This window comes from Colius striatus, chromosome 11 (genome assembly GCF_028858725.1).
Source record: "Colius striatus isolate bColStr4 chromosome 11, bColStr4.1.hap1, whole genome shotgun sequence".
Taxonomy (NCBI): domain Eukaryota; kingdom Metazoa; phylum Chordata; class Aves; order Coliiformes; family Coliidae; genus Colius; species Colius striatus.
Genome location: NC_084769.1, coordinates 5,830,954 through 5,851,366, shown reverse-complemented (window position 1 = coordinate 5,851,366; position 20,413 = coordinate 5,830,954). Strand labels below are relative to the sequence as shown.

At 39.0% G+C, this 20,413-nt stretch overlaps 1 protein-coding gene across 1 annotated transcript in view; it reads right to left on the bottom strand.

Moving 5' to 3' along the window:
• LRP1B (LDL receptor related protein 1B) overlaps positions 1–20,413 on the bottom strand; it is a 556,160-nt gene that overhangs the window by 314,269 nt on the left and 221,478 nt on the right. The window contains exon 8 of the mRNA XM_062005148.1: positions 9,069–9,231. Coding sequence (XP_061861132.1) covers positions 9,069–9,231 — 163 coding nt within the window. The remainder of the gene's footprint in view (positions 1–9,068; positions 9,232–20,413) is intronic.

Sequence of the window (20,413 nt, the reverse complement as noted above, 5' to 3'; positions counted from 1 at the left end):
TTAAGAAAAATCAAGACTTCAAGACCTCCATCCTAGACAGAATAACATGCCCCTTTTCCATCTCCTTCACAAAAAACAAATTCCAATCCATGGATTCACAGTAATTTGTGTGAAAAATGAGTGTTTTTCTCAGAAGCCTAATTAGCAAAGGACTGAAGGACAGGGATCTGAGGGCAGGTGTAAGATTAATGACGCAACCTACACAGAGACAGTTTAAAACCAAGTGAGAGGACATGTACCAGCCAAGCAACCAGACTCATGGAGTTTTATCAATGTGGTTGCTGCTCATGTGTTCAGTCTGGTTTGCTGAGACAGTTTTAACGGTTAGTAGCCAAAAGCACCAGGGACATACAACACAAAAAAGCAGGTTTGGGTAATGAAGATGCTGTAGCCAGATGACAGCTGAATTCTTCAGCTGGGTTGAGGAGAATCTGAGCCAAGTGAGAGAGGTGTGATGCTGCCTTCAAGGTCTTGTGGACCAGCCAGCAGAAAGGCAACTTCTCATAAAGAAAAAAAGGTTCTTTGCTTTTTTTTCCCCCCAGCTACAGCTATTTTGTGATTTCATGAAAGTTTTTGCATTCCCACTGATGTTTTTTTCCATAATTATTGACACTTCTCAAATATTTCTCCTACTAGTAGCAACACAGCTACAAAATCCACTGTAGGGTACATGCTATGTAAGAAAAAAGCTTACTTCAAGTTGCAATGCATGTTTCATTGGTATTGCCCTAGTTAGCTCTTTTATTCTGCAGACAATAGTACTGATGATTTGATAATACCTTTGCTCAGAATATCAGTAAGCTATTCTAATTACACTGCCAGCGTTCACTTTGCCAGCTCTTTCACAAAGTGTTACGATTGCTGGAAAAATATATTCTTTGTCACTCACAGTTTACCACTGCTGTTAGTACCTGGTTTTTTCATTGAATGCAATTTGCATGTGGTACTGAGTATAGTACATCTTCAGGTATGTACTAAAGATTGGATATTAACTGTAGTCATCAGTGAATAATTTCAGGGATATTCAATTAATAGGAAGTATGCAGAACAGCAAATACACTCATGTCATTCCTTGAACACGTGTATGTACCAAACCTGTTCAAGCTTATCATGGTTTTACTGTCTTGATTATAGTAGTCATAGAATCATAAGGGTTGGAAGGGACCTTTAGAGATCATCTAGTCCAGCCCCCCTGCAGAAGCAGGTTCACCTAGATCAGGTCACATAGGAACATGTCCAGGCGGGTCTTGAAGACCTCCAAGGAAGGAGACTCCACAACCCCTCTGGGCAGCCTGTTCCTTTGATCCAAATCTTTAAGTGATGTAGTTAACGAGTTCCCTTTTAGTGCAATTATGTAACATGTATGATATTTGATTCTTTCAGTTTTGTCACTGACTGCAAATGCTTTTCAGTGGTATTAGCTGACTTTTTCATACACATCTTTCCATGCTCATAAATCCAATTAATTCTTTATTTTTTTATATAAATTCATCAAAGAAAAAACATTTTTTCTTCTATTTTCTGTTTGTACATTCAAGCAAATTCTTATCATGTTATTTTAGGAAAGAGAGCAGATGAGGTTACCCATAGTGCCTTTGTGTTACTACAAGCAGGGGCTGCAGTAAGGTTTCCTAGTGAGCACACTTGCACTGTTATACCAGAAACAAAGCTTCAAAGGAGATGAAGTCCAAGGGAAAACGTGAAGGTGATGGAGTTTTATGTCTCCGTTTAGTTCACAACAGTTCAAATGAAAAGATGGAACAGCATAGAACTGGAAGCAGTTTCCTGAAAACCTGAGATCAGCTACATTTTTTTTTCACAAACATTTAGCCAGCATTTGAGCTGAACAGATGACAAGAAAAGTAAAAGTCAGTTTTAAAGTTGTTTTTCTTTTTGTCTGATTAAGCATCTTTTCTTTTCTCAGTTGCTTTCACTCCACTATTATACCATTTCCAACTGTTCACAGCCTGAAAGAGGTTGTGGAGGGAGAGAGTGAGCAACAAAATCTGAATTCTTAATGAAAACTTTCATAGTATGGTTAGCTACTGCAGAGTTAGTTGTGGGGTTTTTTGTGTGGGCTTTGGGTTTTTTTTTAATGAGGAAGAAGACTTTTTCAGGTCACCTTAAAACTTTCTAGAAGATAGTTTGTCTTATATGTATCTTACAGCTCTTTGAAACTGCTTTGTGAAAAGGAACTGAACTCTTTTAATAATGGCATGTTATTAAAGTGCTAATGATTTTGCTGTTTAAAAGTGAGCTTTAATGATTATAATACTCCTCTTTGATCAGCAAAAAATGGTGACTAATAAGAGGGAAAAAAAAACCACCCCGGTTTTAAGACTTAAAGGTGTCTCCCAAGCCTGTGGCTGCTATAAAAGCTCCGAGACAAGAGAGTAAAAAGAGAATAAAAAAGCCAGCAGAAAATAAGTGTAGTTGTTTTATTTTTATCCTGAAAGACTCACAGGTCTAAATAACAGAGAAGGAAATAAAGAAAAATACATACTGGTTTGACCTCCCGTGCTTTTTGCATTCTTCTTCTCTTCCTCCCCTCTAAGAAACTTATCTCCTCACTGATAACAAATTCCTTGACTTTTTCTCCATTTTCCTTGGTTGGGAAATCACTCAAAATCCAATTGCCATTTATTACACTGTCAGGGCATTCTGCCAGGTCAAGACAACGAGTTTTTTTCTTTCTCTCTGCCTACTCAAGCCACCCCTGAGGCATCAAGACATCTCCAGCAACTGTCTGTGAACAGGCTAAGCCCAAGGCCAAGCTCCTCTGCAGCCCTAACACAAGGACCACCCTTTGCTAGTCAGGCTAAATGGGAGAAACCATTCAAATCAAATCATTTTTAATTAAAAAAGAAAGAAAGAAAGAAAAAAGTAGAGGTTTAAAATAAAGACACTTTCAATATCTGGTAGTGCAGTGCCTGGTCTGTGGCTACATACCAAATGCCTGGTCTGTGGCTACATACCAAAGCACAGGCAGTCTCATGCAGCATCCTGGGTGCCAGTGCTCCTCTGTGTGGGGTCTCTGAGCAGCACCTGCTCTCTCGCCCTCTGAGGGGGGGCAAGTATCTGCAGGAAAGACAAAATGCCTCCTGCTGCAGCCCAGGATCCTGCTTTACTCTGCAGATGTGTTTTGCTGCCCATCCATTTACTTTGTGTCGTGCTTAACTCAAGGCAAATGAAAGGTAAATGCAAACTCTGTTCATCGCATCTAAAAGGGAGTGCACTTATGATTTGGTTTCTTGGAAAGACACAGAAAGAAAAGAAGAACAATGAAATTACTGTCAGTAAAGTTGATTCAGAAAGGTCTCCCTACCTTCTCATCAGCTGCTATTTTCTAGCTGTCACAGGTTTTGTTACACAGAATCACAGGGTTGGTCTCAGGCTCTGTCTAATGAGACACTCCATCACAGACCCATGCAGAAGTTTCTCTTCTTTCTTTCTAAGATCCCACCACGAAGGACAACTCTTACTGGCTTGCACATCTTCCCATGCTGCTGAAAACTATGACCTTTCAGCCTGAAACTCATTCTCCTTATATCCTTACAGGGCGAAAAAAATCCACAACAACAATACTAACCCTAAAAGGGGTTAAAATCTCCTGACCTCTTCAGGGCTGTTCTCCATCCTCTAGGATGGCTTTGCCAAAGCCCAGGCACTATCTCCTGTGCATAGCTCTCTAGCAAGGAAAACCTTTCATTCAAGTACACGCAAAACCTTTCCCACTCCCTTGGCTTTTTAGTGTGAACTACTCTGTGGCTCTCATGTTGCATTCAGTCTGTCCAATAAATGCAAACATTCCAGGAGGATAATCATGTGCTGCTTGAGTAAGAACACACACAAGAACAGCTAATCACCCTGGGTGATAACAGAGTTCACATGCCCAGTCTCTAACTTCTTCCTCCTCTGCCTGTCAGAATTATTTCATAAGTAGAATAAATTTACAAGCAAAAAGAAAAACTTCAAAAGGAAGAAGTAACTGTTTCTTACAATTTTTCTACATCTTCCCTTAGTTATGGTCTTAGAAACTGATTCTGCTCAACTCTGTCCTTCTGCAGAAGGCTGCATTTCAAAATGCCATCTACTCCTTGCTTTCACCTGTTTTCTCACATTTGAGACTGTGTTTCAGTCTAAAATTCAGTCTGGTTCCTTGTATTCACTACCGTGCTTCAAAAATATAGTTATACACTTACTATTATGTTCATACTGTGGCTCTGATTTTAGCCACAGAAAAAACAGTGCTTAGAATCCTTAGAACTGAAGAGAAAGTTAACAGAATTATAGTTTTCTCTTTTTTTTCCTCAGAACAAGTTTCTGAGACGAGGAAAACTTAAGCTATTAATTCTTCCCTTGTTTCCCGTGTTCACCTTTGTGATCAGAAAGGCACCAACTGACTGCTATTCCAGACTGAAATGCAACTGAATAATTAATTCTCTATTGCTGGTGTGCAGCTGTTTGGCATTTTTTTAATGAGTTATCAACATTACCAAAAAATGGTACATAACATCATCATACATTAATAGATGTTGTTGTTCTAACTCCACCATGTCCCAATCGCTTCCTGTATGCATTTACAAATGTTGTGTGAAATAAGCAAAGCTTGTGTTTTGGGTTTTTATTTAGTTCTGCAATATAGCAGAAGGGAAAGATGATTAAAAGATTTATTCAAATATTTACATGACACACACTGTTGCAGTATTAAAGTGTGAGCTTGCTCCTTTTATAAAGCTCTTTAGCAGTATTTCCTCCCTACTGTTACCAATACAAACTGGTAGTTATAAGTTTCAATGACTTCAGCCTCTAATTGGGCATCCTCTCCAATTCATCCCTCCTTCCTCCTCCCCTCCAGCACGCCTTGCCTTTGGAGTGATTCATGCAGGAGACGTCTCACCCATTTCCTCACTCCCAGCACTTCTCTACACTCTGCTCCCACGTCCTCCCACATGCCAGCTTGGCTCTGCACATCCTCTTTGTAATCTCGCCCTACGCTCCCTTACTCTACACATTTCCTTGACGTTTGGATCAGATTGTAAGTAGGTGATAGATCAATACCCTCTGCATTTCAAACACTCTCCCTATAAACTCATCTTTTTCCATAGGCCTTTGAAATACAGTGGAAAATGATGATCTGCATCCCAAAGAGCATCAGAGCCATCGTTATAAAGTTGCACATTTCTGGATCCAGGAGTAGTCGTGACCCAACAGCCCTGTCTGCTATTCCTGCCTTTCCCCATTTCCTGGCATTCCTAAGGAAACTAGAGAATGGGTCCAAGGACAAATTAAGATACTCTGATATTTTTATTACTCCATGTATGGTTGATGTTTAAACAGTACGAGCATCACTGAACACTTCAAGTGCTCCTGTTGGGAAGGAACTGTCATATCTCCTTACTCCAGTGCATCTTTAGTTTACACAATGTCACTATCCACTCTCCATTGCCATTGTGGGGCAGTGGAAAGCAAAAGTTTCACTTGAACACTGGAGGTAATTCAGTATACATATTTACAGTATAAACATGTAGAATTACACAGTGAGCAGTGCATTCTACAGTATTAACTCATAATGTTCCCAAATATCAGATAACAACATACATTTTATGCTCTCTACTAAATACAAGGGGATGCAGAGGCACTAAAAAATTAGAATGCTTAATCTGTAGACATTTATCTGGTTTGTGGCAGAGTGGGTAGACAATTTGAATCTGATCTGTCCCCCTGTGAGTTTTAAATGTATTACTTTCCCCATCACATCTGTATGGTGACTGAAGTCTCACAAATACGCACCCACATTGCCAAAGTAGCTGGAACCCTCTAAAAAGTCATTCCCCCTGAGTACAGCAGACCTACACTGAAGACCTTAGCTAGAGATAAAATCATTCAAACTCAGCTCATATTTGTTTCATGTGACAGTCATCAGCACCACCATCAATTTTGCACCAATTTCAAGGAGCAGCCAAAGTATTACCTTCTTTCTCGACCATGGGAAAAATTGAATCCCATATTAAAATGTATCAAATCTATGAGCTGCAAACATATGGAGCCAGACATATTTACTTCAAAGGCATTTGAGAGATGACCTACTATTGCAAAACAATCTATTGTCCCTCTCAGTTTCTGATTGCCTCTTCATTTCCTTCTAGCCTTGTTCTAGCTTTTTCATTGACACACGTTTCACTGACAAGTCTGGACTCTGAAGTCCTTGCAAAGATCAGAGGAGACACAGCTGTTCGTTCAGGTAATGGCCTCCCTAACACAGGGACCATACTTAAACTGTGCTACTCTTAACTGAAAAGTAGTTGATGTAACAGATGACTATTAGTACTGCACAACCTCTAAGTGGGTAAATTATAAGTTCATTGTGGGAGTGGGGAAATTTTCAGGTGGGTATCCATTAGATAGAGTCTGGAGTCACCAAAGAACGGAACACAGGTGAGTTTAATAACAGTGGTGAAATCGTACACCACAGTAGCATGCTTAGATTAGAAACACAACAAAGTTGTTTTCTCAAGAGCTTTTTGATGAGCAGAATCTTTCTTATCTTAATTTGAAGTTGAGTTTTAGAAGAAAAACAAAAGTTGTTTCACTCATTGTTTGGTATGAAATAAGCTTAGTAGCTCGATTTCCACCCTAAGCTCATAGGAAAAGATATAAACCCATCACCGCAACACTTCTAACCAAACTCACTAGCCAGAGATGTGAAATTAATCACACTGAAGACACATCCTTGTGTGCAGCGAGGGGAACCATTTGGAATTAAGATTTTTTCCATGGGTGCTTTAGTTGTTTTATTGATAAATGCAGAATTTCCGGTTCATGAAACAACTAAATGTGTAACCACACAGACGTGAACGTGTAAGAATAGCAGGGCCTGACCCTGTGCCACTACAGCAAGTTTATCATAGACACAAGAGGCTTGAGACCAAGCTCTGAATTCCTTAGCACAGGAAAGAGTCTTCCCTGTGTGACTGTACCTTCAGCTTGTAGAATACTGGGGCCAATGAACATAACATAGCACATATGTTTACAATGTAATTGCATTTAATGTGTGTGAATCTTACAGCAGATAAACATCTCAGAACAGCCTGGGAGTAAAAATAAAACACCACCAAAATGTGATTTATCATCATATGCCTACAGTGTATGAACATAACTGCCTTCAGAAGCTCCTCCACACACTCCTGTATGCAACTCATTCGCTCTACTTGCAACTTGTTAGTGTGGATGTTTCTGTTTCAGTATAAGTTACCTAACCAGCAATATCATGCTAATACTTCCAACACAGAAATATCTTTCAACTACTATCAGCATGAAAGAGTAAAAAGAAAGCAAAAGCACTAAAACAACCCAAGGGGAGCAAACCACTTTAAAGTAGACAGATGGTTTTGGATTATCTGTTTGCATTCTGTATCAAAACCCAGCCACAAGCAAGCACAACTGATACATATGTTGGGGCTTATCAGGTAAAATCTATGTTAGATATCCAAATGATAGAACAACATATGTCAGATAATTAATAAAACTGACAATACAATCAATAAAGAAATAACTTCCTAAATGCAAAACATGGACTCTGAGAAAACTTTCAATCCACTGTTTCTGCCATGAAATAAACTGGTCTTGCTAGATGAAGAATGACACTGTGATGTATCATAATCAGTTCTGGGCTTTCCTACAGGCCAGCACTGAAAACTACAAAAAAAAATGGACCTATTACTCTCATGTATGGCACTGAAAATGGGAAGTATCTGAATATGAATGGTTTGTAGACAGCAGATAACAAATGAAGGAAAAAGAGTCTCTCTTTTTTCCATTGTACCCCTCCTTAGAGAATTAAAGAATTGGATACAATTCTTAAATCACTGACATATAAGATTAGCTAATGATAAGCTTTGGATTCATCTAGTAAATCCAGCAAATAATATACAAGCAAACACACAGAAAAAAGGCTGCTGTTGGCAAATTTGAAAGCTTCGAGTTCTTTCAGATCAGAACTCGCAGAAAATCAGTTTATCCAGGAATTGTTATTTTTCCTTTAAAACAACTCTGCAGTCAGATCAAGTCAAGCTTACCATCTGCTGCAGATAGAAGTACAGCTATATTCAAGAATTACATTATAAAACTTCTTTGTAAACTTTACATGCAAGCTGTTCTTGTCAGAATTGAAGTCATTGTGATAATGCATCTTAATATTCAATCAGGCTTTAAATAAAGAGTGACAAAAGTCCACATATGGATGACAAGCTGTTCTACAGTAAATATTTTTGTATTTATTGAGAAGGGGCTTATGGCAGTTTAGGACATATTCCACCAGGCATTTCAGTCTAAACTACTTACAGACTAAGAAAACCAAGATAAAATCCCCGTTCTAAAATCTTCACCACAATTTAGCTTCAACATTAACCTGGTCCTATTCCTGTTCCTCTTCAGTTATACTTTTACTTCACCATTGGCTTGAAAATTTTTCCCAGATGGTGGCTGTTACAAAATTGAAGACTTTTAGTACCCTGTATTTTAAGCAAGGAGTTATTCCCAAGTGGTGTTGAATCTATCTATGGAAGAGAAAAAGTAAATACAATGCAATTTTACCATTATAGATGATCCTCTAAAGGACAGTGAACATTCCTCCACATTTTTTTCATGTCATTAAACTTGTTAAAGCCATTTCCAATATTCCTGCAATTGAGGGGATACAGTATAAAAAAGCCCCCACAACAAAACAGCTTAAAAGTTCCCTTTCCACATAATCTAGTTAGAAACACAGTTTACAGAAAAAAAGGAGGCACAATAAAATCTTATGACAAGCAGGGGTACAATTGTGTTTTTCATTTTTGATTCCATTTCCAGAACTAACAAGGCTCAAGTTGCAACTCCTACAGTTAACGACTTGCTACAAGTTCATTACAGTTATACAGTTTGGTTTTAGCACCTTGCACGTAACTCAATGCAGCAATGCAAAAGAAGCGTTTTTCAAACATCTGAATGAAACAGTTTTGTTCTACAGGGGCCCAGACAAGCATATATCATATAAAATAAATCTGAATGCATGTATATCATCTTACCCTGATGTGGGATCAACAGCTATGGCCTTAGGGTTACTAAGATCCAGCTCGATGAGAGTAATGCACACTGATCCGTTCTGGTTGCACACAAAGATCCTGTCACTGATGTGATCCATAAAGTAGAAATTCCCAGTGATCCAGTCAATTGCTATTTGCTGTACATCTGCCAAATAAAAAAGTGAGGGAGAAAAAAAAGTTCAGAAGTGGAATTGTAATACAAATAACTGAACTGGCAGCTGCTTCCCCAAGTAGATTCTCCACACGGTGAAAGAGCTTTGTTATCCAGGCATTACATGGTATATAATAAGGAATCCAGTTCTCAGCACACAAATATTGGTTGGAGAGAATTTTTCAAGTTTTAATGTCGTGTTTTAATGGCCCATTCAGAAGCAACACCACTGAATGAAGGTGCATCTGTGAAACACAGGCCTGAGACACGGCAGCAATCACAGTGGGAAGGCACCTCCTGAAGCCACTCGAGCTCTGAAGTTAGTGTTCCAGGGTATTTGTTACATAGTGGGGATGCTACACTGATAAAGCTTTTAAGGGGTTATTAGTTATGCTTAAATGGGACTAAAATCAGATAATAAATACTTCACAGAAATCTAAAAAGCCCTGTGTAGATATGCATGTCTAAAGCACTGTGTGTAACAGCAGACACATGTGTGTGTGCAGCAGTTTTCATCTCAATTACTTTTTAATGTACTTCTAAGAAATTTGGATGCTGCCAAATTTCTGATTTATCTGCCACAGTAGGTACCATAAAAGTAACTGTGTGATATTTATATTGAGATGTTTCTTAACAATGACGCCGGGAGGTTTCCTTCCCAGGATGCTAAAGCAGCTTCTCAACTGCCTAACATAAATGTTTAAAAACCACCAGTTCTTTTTGTTGTGAGAACCTGGAAGCTGTTTTTGCAAATATCTTCCAAAATCCTGCATTTTTCCTATAAGTTGACTTATCTGACCATAAATAATCTTATTTTTTACAGTAAGCAAATGCATAAAGGAGCACTAAGAACTCAACTTTATCATGTAACTTTCTTTACTTCCTATTCTTGTTGACAGTACTATATTGATGCTTCCCTGCAAGATACAATTAGTTGTTCTCAAATCAAGAATAACTCAATTACTGTGCTTTGTATTTTTAAAAATACACATATATTCAGTATCTTACAGTGGTTCCTGCTAACAGAAATTGCAATTCGTTCATGATGAGAGAAGTCAAATATGATAAATTTTAACGGAGCAGCTTTTTTTTGGTTACTTTCCATTTTCTGTATTTCTATCATCCTTCAGAAGCTGAATTTCTAGGTTTTTTTTTTTACTGCACCTCAAGAAGAACTTGTTGCTACCATTACATACATGCCACACTGTGCTTCCTCTCTACTCTGCCCTGGTCAGGCTCATCTGGAGTCCTGTGTATAGTTTTGGGCTCCTCAGCTAAAGAGGGACAGAGAACTGCTGGACAGTCCAACACAGGGCCACCAAGATGATCAGGGGACTGGGACATCTTTCATATGTGGAAAGGCTGCGGGAACTGGGGCTGTTTAGTCTGGAGGAGACTGAGGGAAGATCTCATTAATATTTACAAATATCTAAAGGGTGGATGTCAGGAGGTTGGGACATCCCTTTTTTCTATTGTAGATAGTAACAGGACAAGGGGTGATGGGATGAAGCTGGAACACTAGAAGTTCCATTTAAATATAAGCAAAAACTATTTCACTGTGAGGTGAGGGAGCCCTGGCCCAGGCTGCCCAGGGAGGGTGTGGAGGCTCCTTCCTTGGAGGTCTTCAAGACCCACCTGGACACATTCCTGTGTGATGTGATCTACATGGACCTGCTTCTGCAGAGGAGTTGGACTAGATGATCTCTAAAAGTCCCTTCCAATCCCCACCATTCTACGATTCTATGATGCATTTAGAAAAAAAATTGTAGTCATTAAGTTTTTGACAATATCTGACGGCTTATGAGTCACACATTTGCTAAATACTTAGACATAGAGACTCATGTGTTGTCCTTCAAAGTGCAAGTAATATCAACAAGAATTACTCAATAAAATATCAAGAATAGCTACCAGCTGTATTCCATCTCAGCCATCCCATTACACAGTTCACTGCTGTCTCTTCTCTCTCAGATTTCTCCCCTTCCACTATTCATTTTCCTTTTAATTCAAAGCGAATGTTATGCCTCTTCCTTTCTGATAGCTCCTATTACAAAGATATGCTGAGCCAGAACAAAGAAATGCTCCATTAAGTCCAGTATTCAACCTCCAGAGGAGGCCAATGTCAGGTGCACTGTGAGACATATGCGAGCACTAATATATTGTACACACCAGGGAGGAAAAGTTGGGGTTTTTTTCCTTCTCCAAACAAAATAAAGGACAGTATCAGGAAAAAAAAAACCCAACCCTCTGTCCCCCTGGAAATCAGTAACAGTTTAAGCATTTTCAATGTGTCTCCTTTCCATTTGCAGAAGCTGGATTCATGGAATTAAAGGTTTATGGTTCACTGATTCAATGAGACTTCTGAAAATTGAAGACAGGCTTCCTTGTAATAGTGGCATTTCTGGAAAGATTATTTATAAAGGATGAAAGTTAGAAAAGGGATTGACTCAACTTTTAATATTTGTAGAAATAAAACTACTAATTAAATTCCTGCAATGGGAGCTCTGGAGATTGCTGTACATTGGGAAGTGGATGAAAAGGAACAGGTTGAAATAGCAAGCTGCTGAAGGAAGGTACTGTTTTCTTCCTAACATGTGGGAAAAGTACCTGTTTTTAAGGAGATGTGATGCATACCCGAAAGGCATGTCACACACACATTATCAGATAACACAACAATGCATTTATGAAGTGTTGGCTCTATTCTTTCCTTTAGTTATCTATTAACATATCACAACAAAGGGCACCAAACATGCCATTTTTCTTTCTTTTCTAAGACTAAACTAAACAAGGAAAGTAAATTCAAGATCATATTAGGGATAATCCTTTGCATCAAAGGTCGCTTAGCAATTCAGGAAAGTGGAACTTCACCTCACAACCTTTGTGTCTAAGACTCCAAAACAGTACTGGAGGCTCATAATATCTATTTACCCAATTCCTCTTCCCTAGCTGGTTGTGTTTGGGAAGAATGTTGAGGCATGGGCAGCACAGGCTATTTCAGAGACTTAGGCTCATGGCAACTGCATGTCAAGTTGTCATCACAAAGCATGCTCTGTTTAAAGACTTCATTGTAGAGTTCTCAGGAAAAAAACAGCACATTAATCATAAGGTTTCTTCAGAAGTCTGCTGCATGAAATGGAGGAGACATCTCCTGCTATGCAAAGAACATTTCCATCAAAGCTAGGACTTCTAGGGCAGGACATCACAGTACTCTAGTAACTCACCCAGACATTCAATGCACAGCAGCATTTGAATTTCAACTACAAACACATTGTGTGTGGTAGATACCATCAATCTGGTTTGGGCTTTGCCTTCTTTGTACCACATGCTCTGCAGTGAATCGGACATATCCAGTTTCTCACAAGTGAAGAAGAAGCTTATACAAAAACCCATCCATTCCCCCATTAAATGATATTCTACATGAAAAATCCACTTAGCTAGCAAGTAACAGTTTTTATGAATCAAACTTTTAATCTCCATGGTTTTGCTAGCAGCTATGCACTAATCTGCTTTGAATGGCTCTCCAGCTATCACTCAAGTTGAATGCACTGTATACCACAGAGATATAGTTTTGGCTGCAGTAGAGACTTTCAAAATATATATAACTTCTTGCACTCAAGAAGTCATTGAATTCATTTCATGCCTATTTCTGGATTCATATATTAAACCCCAATATGTGCAGATGTCTAGTCCACTCACATCTTGAAAGCAACCAATCTTTTTTTCTTCCATTCACAGAGTTTCAGAAGTCTCTAAAAAGAAATGTTTCCCCCCGAAACCACACATATTTATTCTGAGTAGTCTTGTATGTATTTCTGAGAATTCTTCCTATATTAATAACAGTTTCCTTGAAGCGTTTCTGCCCAATGTGATCATCCTTTCTTTATTACTTTCTAAAAACTAGGATTTCCTCTTAAGGACTACAGAAAGAATAGTTAAGACATCATATAGTGTGAATTCTACTCTAGTTAATGACATTATGTAGACCACAGGCACTAGCAAAAGTGTGGCTGAAGGAGACTTTTTTGATGTTATTGAAACATATAAATATTATTAAGCCTTCAGAGAAAATAGCATTTTTATATGAGGGTGCCTAAATCTTGAAAGGGTACTGGAAAGATATGTCTTATACCAAAGTATAGTTTATGAAAATCAGAGCTGTATTGAATGACTGTCTTCCTTCCTTTAAATTTTTAAACCTGAAACTTGTACTGTGTGCATTACTACATTTATTGCTATTTCAAACCAAGGCTTGCACAAAAAGACTTCTGGGAAGGGAAAAGCAGCACCATATTATTGCATTTATACTGCTGTTGTAATCGAGGGTTCAGTACACGTACTGTTCATTAAAATCAACGGAATCTTAACAGGTTTCATTTTTCCCAGGTACTGAAACAAGTTTAGAGACAGAAAAATTAGTAAACTTTCTGCATTTATATACTTCAGCACAAGCATCTCTTGTTTTTGATGTGTGAAATGTAAGCAAACTACTTGGTGGGATTCATAAGAGAGCATTTGTCTGAAACTTCTGAGTGAACTGGGGAATGATTTTGCATGAAATAGAATTAAAATTAAAGACGCGCATAGCACTCTCCATATGCTTCTGGTTAATAATGAAAGAGACAACTTCTCTCTATTTTAAGAGAAAGAACTTACCTTCTACTGCCTTACATACTTAAAATGTTCCTTGCTGTGAAGGAGGACTGCCTAAAGGAACTTGGAAATGTACTCGAGACTCAAGCTGCAACAACTTCAGTGACACTGGGAAATTAGAACCATGATTTGTTCTTTCTCTTTGGGCATTGTTTTGGAACTTTAAATATATTTATCAACTCAGTATTAGAATCATAGAATCGTTTCAGCTGGAAGAGACTTTTAAGATCATCCAGTCCAGCCTTTGTCCCAGCCCTATCACCCACTAGACCATTTCCCTAAGTGCAATATCCACCCATCTCTGAAACCCCTCCAGGGACAGTGACTCCAGCACCTCCCTGGGCAGCCCCTTCCAATGCCTCACAATCCTTCCAGCAAAGAAATTCCTCCTCAGATCCAGCCTGAACCTCCCCTGGCACAACTTGAGGCCATTTCCTCTTGCTCTATTGCTTCTTACTAAGGAGAACAGACCAAACCTCACCTTGCTACAGCTTCCTTTCAGGTAGTTGTAGAGAGCGATAAGGTCTCCCCTGAGCCTTCTTTTCTCTTGGCTAAACAGCCTCAGATCCCTCAGCCTCAACCTTAAAAAATGGGTACTATTTTTTCTTCCATAAACAATATACATCTATTCTGAATGAATATAACATCCAAACTTGCATGCAGGAATTTCATGCTATGTTCTGGGCTTGCTTGGGGGAGATGAGAGAAGGGAATTGGTGGATTTTCATATAAGAGCATGGATGGATAGGTATTCTTGACTCTCTATGAACACAGACTCAAACCCACAGTTATGGGGAGGGAAATGTTTGCTACTCTTCCTGCACCAAAACATCGATTGTTTATTTTACAGAGATCTTTCCAGTTTGCAAAGTGCAGGTCTGTGCTGTCACAGGTAGTCAGGTCTGCTAAGAGTCACTTGTTTAATTTATTCTATTATACAAGGGTGGTGGTGCAACACTTGTTTGGATGGTTGGCCATATGGTAGGGGAATAAACGCTTCAGAGAAGCACAAGAGGGTGGCTGTAATAAAACTTTCATCAGCTTAACATTTCTGTAACGAGCATCCTAACACATGGAAGTCCCCAACGGAAGAGCAATGTAGGAGTGTGCAAGGGTGGTACTGCTCAAGTGCCTTGTGCCAGGATGAGTCACCTTCTGGCCCCTCGTCTCCCAAAGGCCAAGGCAACAGATCTGCACATCTCCAGGGCATACTCACACCTGCTTACTCTACAACCTGTTATGTCAGTAACTGTTTGCCTCTGGGGCTGTCTTCCATAAACCAGCTCCAGGTAAGTAAGAGCTTGCTTCACTCTATATTGACTGAGGAAGCATCTCCTGCTTCCTGCTGAGTCAAGAGATGAGGTAGAAACAAAGGAAAAAAAAACAAAGACATTTAATCTGGAAGGCAAACCCATGAAAAATGAGATAAAATAAGAAACAAGTGAAAATGGGACAACATATTTGAGGTATTTTGCCTTTCCCTATGTTTTCTCAATCTTCAGGGTGTATTTTTTTCTCACATACACGCATTTTACCTCTCTACAACTAGAAAGCTGTTTGAATTTTTCCACTGAAAGCTGAGATTTTAGCAGCTGAGGCTTTGTGAGCTCTGTAAGGTAGGTAAATAATACAAGTAGCAGACATGGACAGGCTTGCTTCGTTTCATTTACTAGCTGTTTAGTAAAACAAGAAAGAGATAAAATTATATACTTATAAAGGACCTCAAAAAATTTATTCCAAAGAACAATAGGAAGGAACTTAGACATCGGCTTTTTGCCTCCACCTGAGTAAATAGACAAGTTTTGCGTAACAAGACAAACAGTAGCAAGGCTTTCTTTTTCTAAAATGGACAGTAATGATGAGGCCAGGTAAACAGTCATTAAAACATGCTTAAATGACAGGCTGTGAAACCTTGCAGAAGCACTGCCTTTGCCGTGCCTCTCTTCTGAGAGTAATGTTCCTAATTAGCAGCCCAGACAACCTCATACTGACACTGTGGCTCGGGAAAGTTAAGCTGGCATAGATTTTTCTGTGCCCCTTCTACTGACAGCAGTTTTCCATAATTACATCTCCAATGCCATTTACAAAACAGCATTTTTATTAAAAATGTCACCATTCAAGAAGTTTGACACACTGGTGTCTAAACTTTTAACAGTCGTGTCCTGAGTGATTATTGCATTTGTTTAAAAATGAAATATCAAATGGAAAAAAAATCTGTTTATCTTTTTCAAATGACTCATCCTCAAACACCTAATTGCTTTGAATTAAACCAGCCTTCTCAGGTGCTGTTTGTAAAGAGTACAGCGCAGTGCTTAAAACATAGTAATATTTAAATAGGCATTTTATAGCACCCAGACTTCAAGATCCTCAAAAGGAAAGAAAGCTTTTCCTCTTGTTTGCTAACTTAATCTAAATTTCAATAAATTGGGCTACTGTTGAAAATAAAGTTGGTTTTCCTCCAACCCTCCAGGATCTTAGAAGATGCTGCTTAAAAAAAACCTATAAATGGGAACATTTAGACAATAGCAGTTTCCCCAAGCTGAAGAGGTTTCAAAAAATATGAGGCTAATCTAAATATCATGAATACTTAATGAAAGCATCCTGATGGCTCATGAAGACACCTAGTCTCTCACAGACACTGTCTATCCAGTCACTCAAGAGATTCCAGCGCTCCGCTTCCAACTCGGTACAGAAGAGCACACATTCAGGCACTTATTCCATATGGGCATTTCTGTTCAAAATGAGACTTTTATCCTTCTACTGGATGAAGAAGAGAAGATCCAATGCCTGAAACTTCACACAGTTTAGGAGCTTTTAAAATTAGCTCATCCATACCTTTCAAAGGACTCAATGAAGACTGTGGCACAGTGTGGCCTACGTGATTCCTGTCAGTCCTCACATCTTTGAGTTAGTATCTGAACATATCAAGGCACTGGCACAGGCTGCCCAGGTGGGTTGTGGAGTCTCCTTCTCTGGGGACATTCAAAACCCACCTGGACGAGTTCCTGTGTGACTTACTCTAAGAGGTCTTGCTCTGGCAGGAGGGTTGGACTGGATGAGCTTTTGAGGTCCCTTCCAACCCTCAAGTTTCTGTGATTCTGTGTGATTCTGTGATGAGAAAGTATGGCCACAGAAGCCAGTTTTGGGGCCTCTTAAGCGATACAGCAGAAAGCTGCTCAGCTCAAAACACAGTCTCAGCCTATTTGGTAGCCCTGTTCTACCTACACCTTATCTTGCAATAGTCCTGGCCTGCATTTTTCTATTTCTACAAAAGCAAGATGTTCTCAGGTGTTTTATGGCTCAGTCTCTTAGGCTGTTATGAGGCACGTGACTACAGATGGAAGTCATGCAACTGAGTGTTATTAAGACATTATATACAACATTGGCTGAGTATAAACATGGAGCAGGTACTGAGAGATAAATGTGGGTTTAATGATAAACTTCCTCCCATTGGGTGCCCTGGGATCTGCAGAACAAAACCAAGAGAAAAGAACATCTTTTAATAAATCTCTCTGTTTAAAGAGCATTCAGAGGAAAGGTGATGATAGTGAATCCCAGGTATGTCTAGGTCTGGGCCTTTGCAATGAACTTTAAAGCAGGACTGGTAAAATCTCATCCTAACGTTTTTAGAATATTTCTTCTTTCACTTGTGTCATACAACGACTCTCCTACACAATGCACCAAGTTTCTGGAATGAGCAAAATGAGTGACACCTTGTGTTACTGGATCTTGAGTCACAGAGTTGACTGTGATGCCAACAGACTAAATGGGTAAGGAAAAAGTGTGGAGCAATGAATTCAGGGCCTTATGAATGGCTCTGTCTTTTAATCCTGAGTGCTTAACATTTTCCTAAGGAGTGAATTTTCTGACATCAATCTCATTACAGAAACAAGTAAGAATAGTTGAAAACCATCACATCTCTAATTTCTGCATTACTGAGTTTCAGACACAGTGCCCAGTGATTGTAAACTTGTAATGGGGTCCCAGTAGCCTGCATCCATGTTGGACAATAAAGACAGATTTATAGAGGTACATTGCCATAACAGTCCTTCTTTTTTTTCTTCCCCTTTTAACAGCACATTCAAAAGCTTCTTATAAATCTGCTGAGACTGTAAATCAAACCCAGTTATTTACTTCAAAGCAGTTAAGTCATCCAGTGTTAAAATTAAAGCATAATTCAGCCGCAATAGGCGTCCCATCAAGCGTAGGGACTAACAGCACTGCTGTGGGGAAAACGATGTGGCTACATTAGGCTGTAACACTTCCCATCAAAGGCAAAAGTGTACAACCTTCCACCTTCCCAGGGCTACCTGCTGCACCCAGTATGAACTTGAAACATCATCATTGCACCATATGAAGTCATTTAAACATTTTCCTATAAATACGCTGAGCAGTAGCTGATTACAAACTGAAAGATGCATCAATAAAATGTGTAGTTACTTTTGCAATACCAAAGAAAATGACTTCCAGAGAACGTCTGGAGAGTTTAATACCAGAGGTAGGCAACGGTGCTTTAAGACTCACTTTCAGGGGGATAAAGTTGAAGCAAATTATCTCCGTCAGCTCTTAAAGAAAGGGTTAGGAACAAAGGAAACTCAAACTGCACATCTTTTGTAGGAGGTTACATTTGTCAGACTACAGTGCTTCACATAACTTGGAGTATGCTATAGTTGCTTGTGGGTAAAATACAGGTCATAATTTTATAGGATCAATTCTTTTCCAGCCCACTATAGGTGCTATTAGTAATATATGGTCGAGATGGTATGAATATGCAGTACATGCTGTGACCTAGTGCTATAAATCAATCTTTTTCTTTTCCCCAAAGGGCATTATTACATTCACTTTTAATTAGAAGGTAATACTGACCATAGAGTATTTCATTTTGATATATAGATATACTCATGTTAAGCACAAAAGTCTTTATCTTCACCTCAGACATATTAGGGGAAAAGGAGAAGACATTAAACTTTCCCCAATTCTTTTCTTTGTTAAAATTAATTTCATCACAGAACTTGTTTATAACATAATTAAAATCTGCAGAGTCTAAATTAAATCCAGCTTGAGAATTATGACTGAGAGAATACTAGAAAATTTTAAACTATCTTCAGTGATAAAAAATATATAACCTGCACAGTTGGCCAATACAGACCTCATTGTTTCACATAACACCTCTGAAACAAAACCGTATCGTGTACCTTTCTAGATGAGACAGCCTCTTTTTTTAGGGTTGATAAAGCAAGAAATTGCTTCTTACACAAAAGGACATAAAGCTGTTTTCTTCATCTTCTTCCCTCCCTCTAACAGAGGAATTATTGTCACCCCATGATGCCATCAGCATGCTTGTACTTGGGAATAAAAGGCAAACCCGGGGTACAGCACCCACTAATGTCACCTGTCTCTTCGTAGAGTTTGAGGAAAACAAACAAATAAACCCCTTCAGGTGTATGAACACTGACTGCCAACTGACTGTAACAAATGAATGCTCATGTGACCCTTGCCTCATCCTCCCTCTCTTCCTATCTGTCCTTTCCTCTTTTTTTTTTCATCCATTTATTACAGCTTCTCAGTATCAACACAGTAACCTCTGAGGAGAAGGCTGTTGTTTATTGCATGTGACCTGACCAACAAAGCAGGCAACTGCCCAGACTTAAAGCACAGGGGTTGTTGATGCACCAAAAAATTGTTCACTCTTGATAACTTATTTCCAGTAATGCAAAAAATAAAACATGTGTTTAGAGTTCTGCATTATTTACTTTTCTATCCATTTCCAAGCAGACATCAGGATGTTGCCTTTTTTTTTTGTTTATTTGTTTCCATTATCATCACCAGAGCAGAGGGATCCAGGTACTGGTCTACATGATTGTAAAATGAAATACCATCCATAGATTCCATTAAAAAGTCTCATAAACCACTCAAATAGCTGTTGCTTCCAGTAATATGGCTCAAGCTCAATGCTCTTATATTTGCAGAGCTTGAACTTTGCGTTCAGAAAGCTTCCAGCTCTTTCCAAAACTAGCCACTTTAGAAAGATATGAGGCCATAATCCCAGCTCTTCTCAACCACAGCAGTGTTGTGTACTTTGTGTTAACTGCTTCTATCTTGTGTATCCCCCCTCATTTTAGCGTTTCAGTTTTCAAACCTCATGGCATCCCCATGCCATATGGAAATGCTGTTATTCTCATCATACATTTAGAGGGGAAAAGACAAGATTACTTGCTAAATGTCACTCCGTAAGTCTCGGGAAAAACACTGGTCTCCTGACTACCAGCACATTGCCTTTCTTCCTTAATCACTCCTCCTTTCATGTAAACAGTAAAAAGAATTTATCCCAAGACTTGCAAAGAAATACAGAGGAAAGGCACGAATATGCATCACATCCCTCCTGCAGGTCCCCTCTGCAAAGTTCACTCTTGTCTTCCTTGTAGTAATATAATTTGGTTTTGCCTACCCTAATGTCAAATTTCTTTATTAATCTTGTTAATCCCCCAGGCAGCCAGATATGTGGTGTTAATATTCTCTGTGCTTAAGA